This window comes from Dunckerocampus dactyliophorus, chromosome 5 (genome assembly GCF_027744805.1).
Source record: "Dunckerocampus dactyliophorus isolate RoL2022-P2 chromosome 5, RoL_Ddac_1.1, whole genome shotgun sequence".
Classification (NCBI taxonomy): domain Eukaryota; kingdom Metazoa; phylum Chordata; class Actinopteri; order Syngnathiformes; family Syngnathidae; genus Dunckerocampus; species Dunckerocampus dactyliophorus.
In genome coordinates, this window is record NC_072823.1 from 6,334,482 (window position 1) to 6,354,220 (window position 19,739).

Genomic DNA, 19,739 nt, shown 5'->3' on the forward strand with positions numbered 1-19,739 from the left:
TATTGTTTTTTACCATCATTAGAGCCCTCTCGACATCAAATAACACCCCTATAGTCACCTTTACACTCATATTACACAATATAGTAGATATAATCTGAGAAAATAAGCCATTTAGGACATAAATAAAATCTGTTCTTGTGTGTGTTGCAATAAATTTGTTCCAGATGTGTGGACAGGAAATGGCAAATTACAGCCGCAACAATAGCCAGTATAATAATAATAATTATTATTATTATTGTTATTATTATGTTATTATTATTGTGTCTGTTTTGAGACAATTCAAACCTGTGACAAACGTCAGTTGTTCCAGCGATCAAGTCTGGCTCTTGTATATTTCACCTACTGACACCTAGTGACCAGTTTTCCAAGTTTTTTGACCAGAAGTTTCCTAATCATTGTGACTGCCTCCACAGTAGGCGTATGAGGAAGAGGAACTCAGTTTCACTTTAAAGATCGCTTAGACCCCGGACATTGGCTGGAGGCTGACCGGTCTCTCCAGTGCTGGCATTGCAATTGTTTGTATTCACTTTTAATAATTAATTGTAAACCTTACTAAAGACTCTTAGCATTATTTCACAATTGTTAAAACAAAAGAATATGGGTGAACTTCGCCCTGCTAAAAGACTGTACAGCTAGCTTTTAGTTAGTTACATCCACTATCTGCAGTAGTTGCCTTGTTTTAATTGTTTTTATATTTATTTCGCACAAAAAAACATGAGCAGATAACATAGTAGACAAGCACATACTTCTCCGTTAAGACCCAGATCTTTGTCATGAGCAGACACCTGGAGAACTGAAGTTCCTATTTGAGCGCCCTCTGTTACCGAGGCTTCATAGATGGAGGAGGTGAAAAATGGCACGTTGTCATTGACATCTTGAGAGAGAAGAGATAATTAGTTGCAGTTTGGTCTCCGTACGTCCCCAAGTCCCTGTAACAATATTTGCTTTCCAGGTATTTTGGGAAATGGTTCTCTTGTGCATATTAAAAATCAAGATCAAACGTCACACATATTGCTGTGAGAACATTGTGAGAGGACTGAGGAGTAGCACATTTTTAGTCAGTCATGGTGGCAAATTAGCATGAGTACAATTATTAGAGATGCCACTATTTTACTGCTAGTCTACTTCAACGACCAACAGTATGGGATCACTGTCTTGAGTCTTTCAATCAGCTATAAATACAAATGCAGAAACAGACAAAGGGTTATAGGAGCAGCTGCACTTGGCTAGAAAGCCAAGAGGTCTTGGTAAATGAGCGCATCATCACTGAAGGATTTGCATCAGTAAACAGGCCATCATGTAGAATGGATTTTGCATGTACTTTGAGATCAGAACACAACTACATCCAGATAGTCAAATCCAGTGCTTCCAGGAGGCTAGTGGGAATGTTGCTACAGGTGGTGAAGATGGCTTCACGGAGGGCATCCACTGTCTGGAACTGATGTCCATTTTTGTGAACTTCCCTTGCCATCCATCCCCAAATGTTCACAATTGGATTTAGATCAGGCGAACACACAGGATGATCCAAAAGAGTGAGCTTCTTCCTCTGGAATAAGTCCTTTGTCAGGCAGGCATTGTGAAGTGCAGCGTTGTCCTGTTGTTACCACACAGACGGGGGGCCTTCAGTCATGAGGGGTGCCCCCTGCAACATCTCTTCATAGCCAGCTGCACAACCTGAAGCTCCATTGATCCCCTCCACTGTGTGAAGAAAACATCTCAGGTGGGATCTCCTTGTCATGCCAGTAACGCTGGAAGCCATCAGGACCATCAAGGTTACATTTGTTCTCATCAGAGAATAAAACTTTCTTCCACCTTTCAATGTCCCATGTTTGGTGCTCTTGTTTAAATTCCAAATGAGCACTTTTGTGGAGTTGGAGACGAGGCCTTTGAAAACATTTTTGCTCTTAAAAGCCTTATCTCGTAGATGCCATCTGATGGTTATTGGGCTGCACTCAGCACCAGTAACAACCTTGATTTGGGCTGAGGATCGTCCCATGTCTTGATGGACAGCCAATGGGATCCTCTGGCTCAGGGTCGGTGACATTTTTTTGGGTCTACCACTTGACTTTTTTGTTCCATAATCCATCAGGATCTTTGAAGAAGTTTCAAATGACTTTCTTACTGCGTCCAACCTCAGCAGCAATGGCGCACTGCGAGAGGCTTTGCTTATGCAGCTCAACAATCCCACCACGTTCAAAGACTTTGTCATCAAGAGATCATGACAGTGTGAATACCTGACAGCAAATCACAAATCACATTCAATCCATATTTTTGCCAAGATTTTGTCTTTTAAAGGCTGTGGTCTTAAACTTCACTTGAATGCTTGTTTGCATAAAATGAGTTACTCAACAGTTAGTCTCACTCCCATTTCTTCTTTTTGCATTTTGACAGATCAAATAGTGAAACATAAAAAAAAAATGTTTTAAAATTTGGATCAAAAGTGTATAATGTATTTACTGAATAAAATCCAAAAAGCTTTTTCTTCCCGAATAATTGGATATCATACATTTTTAGGTGTACTCTTTCAACAATGTTTTGTTTTTTTTTACTCATGACGAGAAAAATGAAGATTAGTAAAAAAACACTTTAGTTTTGACGCCCCTGCACTAGTTGATGCTCGTCTTCAGTGGCAAAGAAAGCAGCCGCAAAGGAGTTTAATACATTTTAGCAGATGTACATGAACAAAAGAGTGTTCATTTTGTCATAACAATATAATAAGCAAATAGAATCCAAATGCAATCCTACCTGTGATATTGACATAAACTGTTGTGAAGGCTGCAAGCGGGACTGCAGCCACGTTCTGTGCCCGCACTCGTAGAGAAAAAAAGGGGGTTGTCTCGTAGTCCAGTGGTTCAGACACCAGAATGGAGGCAGAGCCATCTTCCCGATTGGGCGAGAGATAGAAACGAACTGGCATGTTAGTTTCGGGGACCATCCCATCTTCAAGATTGTAGGTTACCCTTGGGTCACCCAGTTGAGAAGTTGCCTTGATTGTCTAAATGGAGTCCAAAGAGAGTCAGGGTTAATGTTAACATGAGAGGAGCTAACAACAGACATTTTTATGGACATATCAATTACTTTTGGTTTTTCGCCCATGGCTGGTGGTCCCGGATCGTAAACCCCACGTAAAGCAGGGATCTACCGCATATGCTAATTTGGTTTTGAGAAAAAAATAAAACCCCAAGTATGTCGATAAAATACAATGGCAGTGGCTCAGAATGTTGAACAAGTCGTGAAGTAACTGGAGGGCTGGTGTTCAAAGCTTGTTACCTCCATCCCGTGTTGTGTTTTCTTCTCCTGTTCAGGATAACAAGTGAGCTGGAGCCTTCCCCAGTGACAGGCAGAGTACGCGTTGAAGTGGATGCCAGTCAGTTAGAGGACACACATAGGCAAGCAACCATTTTTACAAGAAAAAATAATGGAAAAAAAAACACTTTCATTGGAGTGTAATTAGGTGCAATGCAATGTGTCTGAAGAGAGTTTTGTACTGAGTAGTATCATTAATCAAAAATGCATCTACAAAACATGGCATTAGTTGTTTTCAGCATTTTTTGACAGCTTATCAGTGTGAAATATTGTAAATAGCAGCCGCAGAGAGCTGTTAGATGAACAGCTGCAGGCACCAGACAGCGGCATCATCTCAGAGAGGTAATCAACTCTTTACTGCGTGGTGATGTTGTGATACTCACACCGCGTGTGTCGCAAAATCAGATTAAGGTTCCTCAAAGAACAATGAAAAGGGGACAATTATTGACTGACTTAATCAAAACAAGAGTTTGTTTGGATCCCAGGAGAATTCAGGAACGTGTAGAATTAAAGTGGAATTGTTTTTACCACCAGTAAGAACGGGTCTCATCAAATCAAGCAGCACTTCCGTGTCATGAAAAACAGGCAACCTGTGTGGCATGAAAGAGTAAACTAGTTCAGGGGTGTCCAAACCCCTATATGGTACATGTGTGTACATATACATGTATATAGTAGTTTAATTGCAATAAAATAAGAGTATAAAATAAGAACATGAAAGTTATCAATCAAAATAATAATCAGCAAATTAATGTATTTTCAACAATACCCCATTAACTTCAAATAAATTAAATATTTCCAAAAATAACATAAATCAAGGCACAAGAAACACAAATGTATTCTTATATAATATAATATGTAATACGTGAATTATCTACTCAGAGATGGGTGAAGTAGCCAACAAAACAGCTGTACTCATTTAAGAGTATTGTTACTTTACAACAATTTTACTCAAGAAAAAGGTATGTGATGTCACACATATTGGTATCGGTTGATATCGAAATCGGAATTTGAAAAATGGACAATATCCGTATATCGGTTATCGGCAAAAAAGCCAATATCGGACATCCCTAATTATGACAAAGAAACGAAACAAAATAACGTTCTTGCAAAAAATGTTTGCAAAAATGGGTTGGGGGGAAAAAGTCCAAATATTATGAGAATAAAGTCATAATATTGCAAAAAAAAGTTTATGTAGATTTCCAAAAACAGCTGAAATATTTGCAAAAATTGGAAAAAAGAGCAAAGATCAAAGTTCATAAAAATAATGAGCTTTTTCACATATATTGCAAAGCTGATGCATTTTTCTCTTGAAATATACGTACCTTCTTAGCATATCTACATGTGTTGCTTTACAAAATATCAAAGTGGCCCTTGCGTCCTTTCATTTTTCATTATGTGGCCCTCCGTGGAAAACGTTTCGACACCCCTGCACTAGTTGATGCTCGTCTTCAGTGGCAAAGAAAGCAGCCGCAAAGGAGTTTAATACATTTTAGCAGATGTACACGAACAAGAGAGTGATCATTTTGTCATGTAGCTCAAAACAATAAACCGAGTGTTTTATCTTTAAGGCATGTTAGTTAACATTTATGAATCTTCAGTTCTATAAAAATGTGTTGGCACAGACACTTTGAAGGAGATGAGTTTTGCTTCTCTTTCATGACTATTTTATAACGTGAATAAGAAACCCAGTTAGATGAGACGTGTGCATTGTGGAAAAACCTTCAAGTGAAGATAACAGAAATATTCAACACACAAAGCGCAGCATAACACAAAAATAAATGAGACGAGACGACACGAGATGAGATTTTAGCACTAATTTTAAGAAAAGTACAATATAAAAATATGACTGGACAAACTAACTTTTTCATTTAACCGTGTCACGAAACAATGTAGGTTCCTTTTGAAATGTTTTTTGTCCCCCAAATTGACTCTCTCTATATACTGTATATTATTGTCAACATTTTTTGAGACCAAATAAACCACTAATGCCTTGACAATATATAATAATAACTAAAGATAATCATATATCATAATATTGCAATATTTCCTCTAATGTGTCATCTCTCACGCTCCAAACTTGTATCAAATAGACAGCTTTTGATTCTGGATGCTGCAGACAGTTCTATTGGTGCCATAGTAGGGATGGTCCGATGTGATACTCGGGATCGGTATTTGTCCGATATTTTTACTGGACAACAAAAAAAGGTCCCAAAGTCCCAAAATGCTCAACTTTGTATGACATTCCGTAAACAGAGACGCAGCGGTTGCACAGTTGCAGAACGCGACTCAATTAGCCAAGCACCATTGACAGGTTCAGCTGTGTGGCGTTACGGCGACGGGGCGGTAGCAGAATTGAACGTTTCAAAACCAGAATTTTGATAAAATATTTGAAAAAGCATCTCAGTAAGGAGTTCCTACATTCAAGTCGTGCTAAGAAGAAGTGAGCCGTGACAACAATCATTCAATCCACTGCTAGACAACCTTTCTTGGCATTCACAGCAACCACATTTCTCTGTGCACAGCCTCCATTATAATCTGCGAAAGGAAAAGCAGACTGACAGCTGAGAAGGCTGAAATTTTCATCTTTCTGAATAAAACAATATTCCCCTCATGTTGAAGTGACTACATTCATGATAACATTGTGAGAGCCCTATGGTAGCAGGTACTACTGGCCATTATACATTTTCAAGTGCATATGTTATTCATTTTTATGTTATAATGATTGAAGTCATGGTCAACACTGCAACTTAACGTTTTGCTATGTCGTTGAGGTGCAGGCCCCATTGAGTGGGAAGTATATTATTGCACGTCTTTCATTTGTTTTAAGACTCAGATTTATGCTTTTGTCCAAAGATTCACTTTATTCACTTTTATTTAGAGTTGGTTATTTTCAATGGTGCTTCTGTGTTGATTGGTGACCATCGAATAACGCGATTAAAATCGTTTAAAGCGTTTAAAGTTTAAATGAAGAGCAGCAGCCTCAGCATTGCATAGTATGAGTCATGTTGTAGCCATTTCATGTAGCATGCTTGTTGTGTTTTTCAGAAATTTATAAAATGGAACCTTGGTTATTGTAGGTCCCGGTTAGTGTGTTTTTGGGTTAACTATGAAAATCCCTCCATCCATTTTCTATGCCGCTCATCCTAATTAGGGTCGCGGGGGTATGCTGGAGCCTATCCCAGCTGACTTCGGGCGAGAGGCCGGGTACACCCTGGACTGGTCGCCAGCCAATCGCAGGGCACATATAGACAAACAACCATTCACACTCACATTCATATCTATGGACAATTTAGAGTCTCCAATGAACCTAACATGCATGTTTTTGGAATGTGGGAGGAAACCGGAGTACCCGGAGAAAACCCACTCACGCACGGGGAGAACATGCACACTCCACACAGAAATTCCAAACGGAGAGTCTTCCCGATCTCCTTCCTGTGACTGTGTGGCTAACATGCTAACCACTAGATCACTGTGCGGCCCCAACTATGAAAATTCCCACCCAAATTTTGCGTAGGTTTGCCTGCATTCTACACAATATGTCCTTATTAGCATCCTATTAGCTTGCCACCCCATCTGTGTCGCCTGTCTGTGATGTCATCAGGGGTTGACACTCAAAAATGTTAACACAAAACACGTTTTTACAGTTTTACAATTATAATTTTGCACGCATAAAACTATTCGGAACGCATATAAATGACGAATGAGAGGGATAAACAAACATTTAAGGTTACTTATACCTTCACTGAAGACGTAAATGAGTTATTTCTTGAATTCAATATAATATATACATGCAGACTGACTTGGATCGACATGTGCAACTACTTCATGTCTTTATGCAGCACATCATGCACACTCACTACTGGAGTACATAATTTCAGCAGCATTCACCGTTATTCGCATTAATCTGCTCAACGTTCTACGAAGATACTGTGTATGTGGCCATATTTTATGTTTTCCCCCCAAGCGTTACACCAGAAGTGAAGCGGACTGCCTCTCTAGGTCACATGGTTGGAGCCCAGCAATATGCTTTATTAAAGTGGTATACAACTGCACAAAATCATACTGAGAAGTGTCAAATATTAATGAGAACGACATCATTTAGAAATGCCCCTCAGTCTAATATTGTGCAGGTGTACCTCATGTGACGTAGTGTGCAGGTTTAATGTCACACACACACACACACACACACACACACAAACACTGTGTACCACGATGGGTGTGTCTCTGGCGGTGTTTTCAGGGATGATGACGCTGTAGCTCTCATCTTCCCACTGTGGTGGTTGGTTCTTTACATTGGTGATGGTGACGGCCAGCTCCACTGAGGTGCTTCGGTTCCCCCCATCAGTTGCAATGATGTCTCGCGTGATATAGGTCCTCTGGGGGTCAACAAACAGTAGCACAAGTGAAAGGTCAGTCAAATTCAGTGAGGGGTGTCGTTCTGATATAGAGAGCAGTAAAAGCAAAGCATGTCATTAATGGACCTTTTAAAGCTCACTGTCACTTTACTTGGGTATTTAGATTTTTGATTCACTTTCTTTGTTCAACATCGATAAATGAATTGTAATATATGACAGAAAATACAAAAAAGCACTGGTGAAACAGGCAAGTAAGCGGAAAGGAGCAAAAGTCTACAACAGGGGTCGGGAACCATATACTACCACTTATAGCTCGTTTGATGTCTGCCTCTGTCTGCCACGTTTCTTAACACTAATTTTGTAATTTTCTTTTTTGTTTTTGCTGATATTTTAAAGTAAAACGTTACAAAAATTACAGTGTTAAATTTTTCAAAATATAAATCATTATCCATCCATTTTCTATGCCGCTTCTCCTCATCAGGGTTGTGGGAGCATGCTGGAGCCTATCCCAGCTGACTTCGGGCGACAGGCGGGGTACACAATGGACTGGTCGCCAGTCAATCGCAGGGCACATATAGAAAAACAACCATTCACACTCACATTCATACCTATGGACAATTTAGAGTTGCCAATGAACCGAACATGCATGTTTTTGGAATGTGGGAGGAAACCGGAGTACCCGGAGAAAACCCACACACGCACGGGGAAAACATGCAAACTTCACACAGATATGACCAATGGAGATTCGAACCCAGATCTTTCCGATCTCCTGACTGTGTGCCAAACATGCTAACCATTCGGCCACCGTACGGCCCGTATTTTAATCCATCTGCCCATTTCTACCGCAATGACTGTCCCTCCGATACTTTCCAGGTCAGACGTCAAAACACGATAATTGGATAATGCGGTAGCCTACCGGGTCATTGAGTGGTCAAGAAGTGAACTTCCCGCCTACCTAATTCTGTAGCTAGCGCAAACACTGTTGACAAAGATTGCAAAAAGAAAGAAAGATGAGGAGTACCGTACATTTCAGCACGAATGGACAGAAGAATTCGCCTTCATGGAGAGAGCAGGTTTGGCGGCGTGTCTAATATGCAGTGATAAAATATAAAGCGCCACTTCGACACACACCATGCTACATTTGCATCTACCGGTAAATATCCAGCGGCGGACACCCAGAAGAAGGCATGGCAAGAATTACTCCAAAGTGCAAGCTAGCCAGCAGCAACTCCGCGCATGGAGCCGACACGCTGACTGGTCTTCGGCCAGCTTTGCAATAGTGAGGAACGGAAAACCATTCACAGATGCCGAATTAGCCAAAACATTCATAATTGATGTGGCGAATGAAGTTTTTGATGACTTCGGACAACGACAAGATAATCAAACGAATATAAGACATGCCTCTGTCAGCAAGAACTGCTCACGATCGCACCATCATCATCATAACTGCAGCGGCATACTTTTCCCTCGCTTTCAATGAGTCGACAGATGCAAACCATGCAGCACCAGAAGTCACATTAATGGTAAGAAGTATTTTAAGTATTGATTAGCTTCAGTGTAACAACATGATTAAAAGGAATAAATGAGTCTTACTATATTCTAAAATTGTTGGTCTTGCCTAAAAATGCACGCATTTATTTGTATTCAGTGTTAAAAAAATATTATTTAGCCTTCGCGGAAATACTTTTTTAAAAACTTGGCTTTCATGGCTCTCCTAGCCAAAAAGTTTCCCGACCCCTGGTCTGCATAAACGAGCATCTGACAAAATGCAACACCAGCATCGTCAGGCTATCACGCGACTTCAGGAAGCAGGTGGAACTTCAAATCACTTGGAGCGCCAACTGCAACATCTACATAAAGTTAGTTATGAAGAAGCCAAAATGCATGCTTACAGATACCAAAGAACTGGACAAATACTAAAGATCGTCTCGACCACAAGGAAAATGAACGTCACAACACACAAAGAAGGAAAGATGCGGTTTTGACAGAATGAATTGTGACACTAATTTATTTTCCAATATCAGCAACCAATGCTTTTACTTCACACAGGAATAATACAGCAGCAAACATCAAATGTGATCATAAATTATTAATTATTCATCACAACAGCAGAGGCAGGTATGCCAATTTCAACAATAACAATTATCAATAACTTATTTCTCAATTTAAATGCACCATTATTTACAGTCATGGAAAAAAATATTGTACCACCCTTGTTTCTTCAGTTTATTGATCCATGTTGATGTCTGGTACAACTAAAGGTGCTTTTGTTTGGACAAATATAATGATGATAGCAAATATAGCTCACAGAGTTGAATTTAAGAGCTGTTCTCTAGCAACTTCCATTTTTTTCTTGATAATAACCAAAATCACTTAAGTTCTTACATGAATAGTTATTCAGAATGTCCGTGAATGCAACTCGAGAATGCGGAAGTGTTGTTCCCAGGGGAATGGATGGAGAGTGTTTGAGAGATGGAGATATATACTGTATATGGTGTTGGAATTGCACTACTGTTGATGTGGTCAAGTCAGAATAAAATTAAAAAAGAGTGCCAGACTCTGTGGGGATGTGAGACTGTGCCTCCATCTGTGGCTTAATTATGCTGAAATTGTCAAGGTAATTAATTAAATGAAATAGTTAACAGATTATTTTGACAACCCTAATTAATATTACAGAATATTACAGATGTAGGTACCTACAGTAGGTGAAAAGCAAACATTTCGGCTTTTCCCTTCAGCGGTCGCCACAGCGAATCAATTGCCTCCATCTAACCCTGTCTTCTGCATCCTCTTCTCTCACACCAGCTACCTTCATGTCCTCTTTCACTGCATCCATAAACCTCCTCTTTGGTCTTCCTCTAGGCCTTACTGTACAGTATTAATTGTGTAAATGTAATTAGTTAGAAATCATTATTGTAAAGTGAAGGCTACATGTATTTAGCTTGCTCTGATTGCTCTTTAAAACTCTAAATTGGATACAGAGTTGTGAAGAGACTCAATTATTGCTATAAAATGTTTATCAATTGATTGTGGTGGTATTTAATTTTTATTTCCACCCTAACCTGAAGCTAGGAAGTCCTCCATGGAAATAATTCAAATGCATTTAATTAGGTTAAGAACAAATGCAGACGCAACAATGTGAGCCTTACAAAAGTTGATTAAGCTGCGAGTCAGGAGGCACAAAAGCTCCCTTACTTCCTTTATTATTCAGTAATTGAACCACCAGGAAGAAATGACAAAATTTGATGAACACTTCGACATTGCAACAATGGCTCCAAATTGGGTTAACACCTCATACGTGTGTTAGGTTTTGAACTTCTTGAATAGACACCAAAATTCAACATAAGAATCAGAAAATAATTTATTAGTCCATAAGGTGATTTTGTTTATCCTTTTTCTTTTTGCATGTAAGCCGTGGCATATTTGAATGCCTCATAGGCAGCGTTGGGCTAGTAAAAATAATGGTAATGACAATATTGATAATGGTGCTTTCCAGTAACGGCTAATCCAATTAATTATTATTTCAAATGTTGTAAAAGCCGTTACCATTAGCCACAGTGAAATGTGGCGTGTTATTATTGTAGCACAGATGCTGACGCTCGGTTTTAATTTTATTCTGACCTTAACACGTCAACAGCTGTGCTCTGTTCCAACAACATATAAAGTATCTCCGACTTGCACACCGCCTCTGCAGCCTCTCCACACCCGCACAGCACCTCCTCATTCTGCGACGTGCATCGGAATGCCAAACATTAACACAGAACACAAGCAGGACATTCCATGATATACTGATGTAACCCGCCCTGTTTCGCACCGCCCGCACCGGGGCTCGAACACACGGCTTTCGCAATGGGAGGCGGGGGCGCTGACCACACGACCAGACTGTCGGTCACGTGCTCAGCTCCCTCTTGAGGCAGAGGGAGTGAGGTTTACCAACGTACTCTCGTACAGCCTCACAGGCTGGCATCCGTTACACTGATATGCTAAGTGCAACACAGATATTGGAAGGCTTTTCAAAAAAGCAAATGCAATCATGGTTTTCCCTGCTAAGTAATTACATTTATGAATGAGTAATTCCATTACTAATTCAATGACTTTTTGGGGAAAGTAACTAGTAACTGGGAGTGTCACGGGATCTCGCGAGATTATAACGTGGAGAGATTTTTTGTTCAGGAACTAACTGTCTTGAGCTAATAAATAAATAAATTGATCACATGATACATGAAAATAAACTCAATAACTTTGTTCGCCTCTATACATTGCCATGTGCATGCATGTCTGTTTTTCTTGTTTCTCGCCTCCAAACTGGCAGAAAAGGAGTTTGCTTTGTGCATTTGTACAGAACCTAGGAACTTTATAGAGCAACATCGAACAGAATGAGGCCTCTTGTCAGGTATACAGTTGCTTTGTCTCTGAGGGGAAGGCGGGATCGCTAGCACACACATAGCAAAAGAGAGGAGCCTCGTAAGGAGCAGTGCAAGGTAGCGTTGTAAAAATTAGAAGGGAAAAAGATGCTTGCAAAGCCAAATGCCACAGCCCACGTGTGGGAATATTAATAATACGTAAGGTGAGCCCATCAACACGAACAAGCCTGTATGCCGAATTTATACAAAAGTGGTAGCAACATAAAAGACAACAAAACAAACTTGCCGACCTCAAACTTATCCACCCGACCCAGTTTTCCCATGTGGGAAAAAAAACTACACATCAAGATGCAGAGCCTTCGTTCTGACAGTCAAAGCTCACTGAGACGTTTGGTTGGCAAAGTAAATACATACGGAACAGCGCAAAATGGTGTAAGTTCACAGAAAGGCATGGCAAAAGAGATGTTGAAATGTTGAAAAGCCAGCATTTCAAGAAATGCTGCAAACGTGTGACAGACATACTGCTTGTTACACGTTTGCAGCAGACAGGCAGTACGAATTGCCTGTGAGAAAATACATGTTACACACACCAATTCCACAACTTTACCAAGCTAAAGATGACATATTAAAAGAATTATGATATATTATTATTCATTATTATCACGTCAGTGGTTTACTTGATCTTAAAAAATGTTGACAATAATGTCGTGGGACAATAGACATTTCAAAACACGTGCATTGTGTTGTGACCGGTTAAATAAAAAAGATTGTTTATCCAGCTATATTTTTTTTGTTGTACTTTTCTTAAAATGAATGTTAAAATCTCATCTCGTTCTCATAGACCCAATCTCGTGCATCGTCTCATGAGTCAGGGTGCCTCGTGAGACACCCTACTACTGTAGGAACTACAACTAATAATTTTTTTTTAATGCTCACAGTATAATAAAATTGTGAACATGCACAAAACTGCAGCTGCAGTATACTGTATTCTCAAGGCAAATCAAGGCCCAGTGACTGTACTAGTCTATCACTTCTATTCTTGTAGTCTCATACAATAGAGTGTGACATCAAAATTACAATCCCCCATCCAGTGACAATTCAGTTTGGGTTTTTGAGGCAGCAGAATAATATAGTGAAAGCTTGAAACCAGAGAACAGCGATTGTAATTAGTGCTGTCGCTCCAGCAGCTGCTGCTTTAAAAGCATGTGAATGACTTCTGAGTCTTGTTTTGTTGAAGAATGGAAGAGTTGTTTTCAGGGTCCATTCTCTCCTCAACGCCGTTCAGCGACACGCTTGTTACACGCTTCTGGTGCTTGCAATCTACTTCTTTGCCTTCGGCCGGCCGGCTACTGGTTTTCAGTGCTACTAGTGTGACAAAGGACCCTGCAGTCAGGCATATAATGCTGATTCTGGATGAATGGACCTCAATCAAGAAGAAGAGAGGACATGCTGAGGAATAGAACAAATGCGAGGAACCCAATCCTGCCCAGCGCATGTTTGCTGTGAAGGGAACCTGTGCAACAACCCAATGAACGGGTCCAGCAAGACCAAGGCCTCGGGCCTGCCGTTGGCCCTCGCCATCATCAAGGGTGTGTATGTGGTTGTGGGGTAAGACACCAGCACAAAATGTCAGCTTGAAAGCCTGCGGCTCCGTCAACAGCCTGCCTGCCTCCACTACCTGTTCAAGGCTGTAAAGCCTAAAGCATTTAGAGCATTTCAGAAATTAAAAATATCTATTTCCATATTTGTTATATACACTTTGAATTGCCCTGTACGTGAAATGTGTGATACAAATAAAGCAGAGTCTTCCAACAATGCCTGCAAGTACGTAGTTAGCATTACTGTGTCTGGCATTTGAACGTGGTGCTGTTCAATGTTAGTAAAAATATGTGATGTGATGTGCGTTGCAGTCAAAAAGTGGTGAAGGGAAAATCCAAATTGAATAATGTCTCAGACCCGACCTGAGAAGTTTTAACAATTAATGACGGGCTTTTTATAATCAGGAGTTACATCACAAAGACTGTGGGGATGATCCAAATTCCATCTGAAGCCTTTGTGAAATATGCAGCAGCTTTGTTCGGTGTGGTTTTAGGTTTGACACTTTCCATTTTACACGAAGTCAGGGGGAAAAATTAGCAGAGACTTTTGACACCCGTGTGCTAAAAAGTATGCTGAATAATACACAGCTCTGAGTGCTATCGCGAGTTGCTGGCCAAAGAACAGCTGCATCTTTGATATCATATATTTCATATTTTTCTGCTCTTGTGAGACTGTTTGCATTAAAGTGACAATGCTTTGCAAGTCAAATTGCACAAATTGTTCTCCCAGTTACCAAATTGTTACGGTTAATGAACTAAAAATACATGTTATAAGCTACAGTCGGCCTACTAATCAAGGCCACGGATTAATGAAACACACAGTTTGTTTACGAACAAAGAATTTCATTTGTGATAATTAGCTCAGTAAGACAGCATGCGCTATTTAAAACAATCCACATCTTTACTTGTAGTAACTGTCTTAAAAAATGTACAGTAGTTACACAGATAATCACAGAAATTGTCTTGTATTGCATTTTTGTGATTCGTCCAGTCAGTGCCCGACGTGATTCATCTGTACGCGTAGCCCACTGAGGTTGCACAAAACTACGTATGTGGCGACCCACTAATTTATTACCACGCCCAATGGTTTCTGGGCAGTCTGTACAATGTGAGTGCAGATTGATAGAACTGACCTGTGAAATGGGCTGGTTTACATACACCCATCCTGTGACAGCATTGACCTTCAGGTACTCAGGTTGCTCCACAGACATGGAGTAAGTGACTGCCGCATTAGTGCCAAAGTCATCGTCATGAGCAGCCACACGCAGGAAGCTTGTACCGACCAAAGTGTCCTCTCTCAAAAAGTCTACAGGGGATACACAGAGGAGATGTATTTGCTGAGATGAACATGTATGTAAGGAATGCATGTATGTAAACAAACAAAAAAAAGGCATTGGAAAAACTAACTGTGAATCAAATATTAATGTGTAGCCACTGGGAATAGAACTTCACACAAAGATGCTTTTCACATAGAAAACATGAGGTACACCTGCACAAGCTAATGAAATCCAACAGATGAGCCGTATCCATATTGAGCCTTTACAATAGTAATGATAATGCACTGAGGTATTTGGTTATCAATATTTATTATTTGGTTGCCCTTTGCAGTGGTGTAGAACTATAGTACATCATGCTGAGCATATAATCTGTGCATGATTGTGCAAGTGCACCTAATATTGGGTCCAGTGTGTGTATTTTGTCCTACACTCTTAATACAAATTTTAAGACCAGTTGAAAAATTGCAAGAGGTCATATTTTGCACTGTTGGATCTTTAAGAGATTCTAAGCAGAACTTCAAAATGCAAAAAAAAGAAATGGGAGTGAGACACAAAACAGTTTTCATAAGCAAACAAGCAAGTGAAATAGGCTGTTCATCAGCTGATCAAAAGTTTCAGACCAGAACTCATAGAAACCCTGAAACACCCATAAAACAGAAATAGAATGTTCAAAAAAGTAATGATGTGAACAATAAACCAATGCAACCGGATATGCGGTTTGAGCAGGGAACGATTTTGATGCTCGGAGAAAACCTCCTGTAACAATAATATTCAGCCATAAATCTTTAGATTAATCAACTGTGGAGACAAGCACCGGGTATCGCGAGAGAAGCAATCGGTGGACAGTGTCTTATAAACAATGTGAGAGGATTGGCGTGCATGCTCCATAACTTGCCATGGCTGAAGTGGACAATGCTAGCCGCCGGCTAGCTAGCTAGCTACCAGCGCGCCCCGTCAAGCTATGAACACGCCGGCCGGCTAGCTTGCTAAACTAACCTGTCTCACATCTTCGGATTAATTTCAAGAAGGGTGCAAACTTGACCAACCAGGCCAACAGAGGCGAGTATGGTAACTTTCATGCTTTCTAACTTAATTACTTTGAAATGTTGCCTCCGGAGTGTTGAAAACACTTTGCTAAGTCTGAAAGGTTGTACCATTACCACTGTTATGACATTTTGAGTATGGGATTGTTTACTTTTCCAAGCTAAAACAGCATTTTCATTGCATCCATGTGACAAATAGTTGTATTTACTTGTCTGTGCTTGGAAGAGATGTGTCATTGTTTAAGGGGCTTTGCACAATTTATTTATTGTGTATTATTACTTGGACTGAAGATTAAGACTTGTGTTTTTTCATTGTTATATATCTTATATAGATAGTTTATTGTCACTGCACACAGTATACAACAAAACTTAGTGCGGTGGCTCCACTTCCATTGCTAGCAACGTTAAGACATACAGTAAGCATAAAAATTAAGGTATAAAAATTATAGATATAAAATATAGAATGTAAAAAATGGATCCCATAAAAGAAAAAGATGTTCAGTCAGCAAGTCTTTTTTGTTTTGTGTCTAAACAATATATACATTTGACATGTCATTCTGTTGACTTTATTTTTGCCAGTGCCTTAAAGCATGCTTGGGGATATGATGTGCTCTTTTACACATTAGAAAATACTGTAAGAATGCCACTTTCATATAATTGCCATCTCTATTTTATAATGTAAGTTTAACATCTACATCAACATTAGCTGTAGAAATGAATCACATCGAATCGGATCGTACACAGCATGAAATCGTTTTTGAATCGTATCGTTACCTGTGTATCAAAATTCGAATCGAATGGTCTATCACAAAGAGACTTACAGTACATCTATACAAAAAGGACTCAGTAATGAGTAGCTGCATCCTTAAAATTGGTTTGGGCATGCTTGATGCCAGTTTCCAGGAGGCTAGTGGGAATGTTGCTCAAGGTGGTGAAGATGGCTTCATGGAGGGCATCCACTGTGTGGAACTGATGTCCATTTTTGTAAACTTCCCTTGCCATCCATCCCCAAATGTTCTCAGCTGGATTTAGATCAGGGGAACACACAGGATGGTCCAAAAGAGTGACGTTATTCATCTGGAAGAAGTCCTTTGTCAGGAGGGCATTGTGAACAGCAGCGTTGTCCTGTTGAAAAAGTCATTGCCACACAGACGACGGCCTTCAGTCATGAGGAAAGCACCCTGCAACATCTCCTCATATCCAGTTGTCGTTTGACACCCCGGCACAACCTGAAGCTCCGTTGTTTCATTGAACGAAAAAGCACCCCAGATCATGACGGCGCCCCCTTCACTGTACAATGCCATGCCAGTAATGTTGGAAGCCATCAGGACCATCAAGGTTCCGTTTTTTCTCATCAGAGAATAAAACTGTCTTTCACCTTTCAATGCCTCATGTTTGGTGCTTTCTTGCTAATTCCAAACAGGCAATTCTGTTGAGGGAGACGAGGCCTTTGAAGAAATGTTTTGTTCTTAAAACGCTTCTCTCACAGATGGCGTCTGATGGTTATTGGACTGCACTCTGCACCAGTAACAACCTTCATTTGGGCCGAGGATGGTCAGGCTGCTTGACGGACAGCCAATGGGCTCCTCCGGCTCAGGGCCAGTGACATTTTCTAGGGTCTACCCCTTTAATTTTTTGTTTGCTAACCCTCAGGATCTTTGAAGAAGTTTCAAATGACTGTCTTGCTGCATCCATCCAGCAGCAATGGCGCACTGTGAGAGGCTTTGCTGATCAACAATCCCACCACGTTCAAAGAGAGAAAGCTTTTTTGCCTTTGCCATCAAGAGATCATGACATTGTGAATACCTGACACTAATTCACATGCAATCCACATTTTTGCCAAGATTTTGCCTTTTAAAGGCTGTGCTCTTCAACTTTTGATAAGTGGATGATCATTTTGTCTTTTTAATTTATTTAGTTATTTACAGGGATATTGCATACTAACAGACATTTCTGTCAATATGCCAGAATTAGCCAAAAGGCTATTTTTCATTTGTTGTCACTCCTCCTAATGTGTAACCCCCTAGTTGTCTCACTCCCCTTTCTTCTTTTTCCATTTTGAAGCTTTATTTAGAACCTCCTTAAGATTCAACAGTTCAAATTGTAAATTATTGACATTTGGTCTTAAAATTTTGACTAGGAGTGTAGTAGAATGCAAGATATACGAGTGTCTCTACACCAGCTCCTCTGTTTTTTCCATGTTTTAACGAAGGAATGTTTCCCAGGGAGTCAGAATATCCAGATGAACAGAAATGAAGCATTTAAATTCTCCGTATGAATAATTAGGTCATGGGATGAATTTATCCAAGCATCTGCCATGAAGGACTTACACTCATAGCGCATGTTCTCAAACTTGGGGCTATTGTCGTTCTCGTCCACTATTTGGACAGTGAGTTGACAGATGCCGATGAGCGGTTCTTCTGCCCAATCAGTGGCTGTCACTGTGACCGAATACTCTCGCTGCCGCTCCCTGTCAAACCTCTGGGCCGTCACAATGGCTCCTGGATAGACAGAGCACAGCGGTAATCAGATGTCAAACATACACACATGAGTACACACATATTCAACATTGCATGCTGGCATTCTCAATCTAGGAATACATTCACCCTCTTATGTGTCCATCAATCATTCTTTAAAGTAGTAAGTACAGTAATTGGTGGGTGGGTCAGGCGTTCCTTTCAAGTATAGAATCTTTGTGATTAAATCTAGAAGATGACAGAATTCAGGCCTGAAAGAAAACGATAGGCTCTATAACATTAGACTACATTACGTGTTCAGACTACAGATCAGCCTTTCCATTTGCCTTTCCCTTACGGTACACACACGGTATATATTTGTGAGTGAAAATGTAATTTTTATAGGAGACTTCCACTGGTTTTTACCAAGATTGCTCAATGGATGAAGAATGTGCAGCTCATTCAGGATGGGTAAGCTATTGCATTCCTCAGTGGAGAGATTGTGATGATGGCGTATTGTTATACCCCGAATAAACATTTTTATACTCTTAGTCCTAAATCAATTTCAGTCTGAACCTGGTTGGTTCTGCGACAACATCTGTCAGCATTCAATTTGAGAATTGCAATTTGTATTTTCCTAAAGTTTTTTTTTTTAATAAGGTGCAGAGATGCACTGAGGCTGACCTCATCCAAATGAGTGACGGTTTTGGGTTCTGACTCCTCTGCGTAAAAGTCTTAGTGAAAGGAATTTGTGATCAAAGTCTATCTGTCCTAGAACTGAAGTTGAAGTCCATTTAAAACGATTAAAATACTGTAAACTATGCACTGGATGTTTAATTTATGGCTTGAGGCCAAGACCATCAGTGATCACTCTACCTGAGTCTGGATGTATTCTGAAGGCAGGCATGACGCTGTCTCTGTGCATTAAGCCATATTTGACTTTTCCATTCGCTCCTTCATCTGCATCCACAGCATGCACTTGTAACACAAAAGTCCCCGTTGGCTGGTTCTCCAGCACTGAAGCCTGCTCACGATATTGCTGGCACTGAGAAAGGTAGAGAGTCAGGGCGTGGCGAGATAAAAAAAAAATAGTGACACAAAAACACACAGAAGAATCCTCATGCATGAGAAAAAATGCTGACTGGATCTGGAAGACCGAAGATCAAAGAAGATAAACTAATTATATTGAGGGTCACTGCACATTTGCAAGCAAGCCCTTCACATGAAACACAATATTGTTGCTATCTACAGCCGAGGACCCAAAAGACCACATCTATGAAAGTGAAAACACTTGAGATGAATCTTTTGAAGATCCAGCGATGAGCAGCTTTGTCTTGGCC

The 19,739-nt window shown here is 40.2% G+C and overlaps 1 protein-coding gene across 2 annotated transcripts in view; it reads right to left on the reverse strand.

Annotated features, from left to right (window-relative positions):
- LOC129181009 (neural-cadherin-like) overlaps positions 1 to 19,739 on the reverse strand; it is a 148,883-nt gene that overhangs the window by 59,805 nt on the left and 69,339 nt on the right. For both annotated transcript variants that reach the window (XM_054775588.1, XM_054775587.1), the window contains exons 9-14: positions 19,276 to 19,444; positions 18,274 to 18,444; positions 14,757 to 14,929; positions 7,515 to 7,682; positions 2,746 to 2,995; positions 747 to 874 (exon numbers count right to left, since the gene is read on the reverse strand). In XM_054775588.1, coding sequence (XP_054631563.1) covers positions 747 to 874; positions 2,746 to 2,995; positions 7,515 to 7,682; positions 14,757 to 14,929; positions 18,274 to 18,444; positions 19,276 to 19,444 — 1,059 coding nt within the window. The remainder of the gene's footprint in view (positions 1 to 746; positions 875 to 2,745; positions 2,996 to 7,514; positions 7,683 to 14,756; positions 14,930 to 18,273; positions 18,445 to 19,275; positions 19,445 to 19,739) is intronic.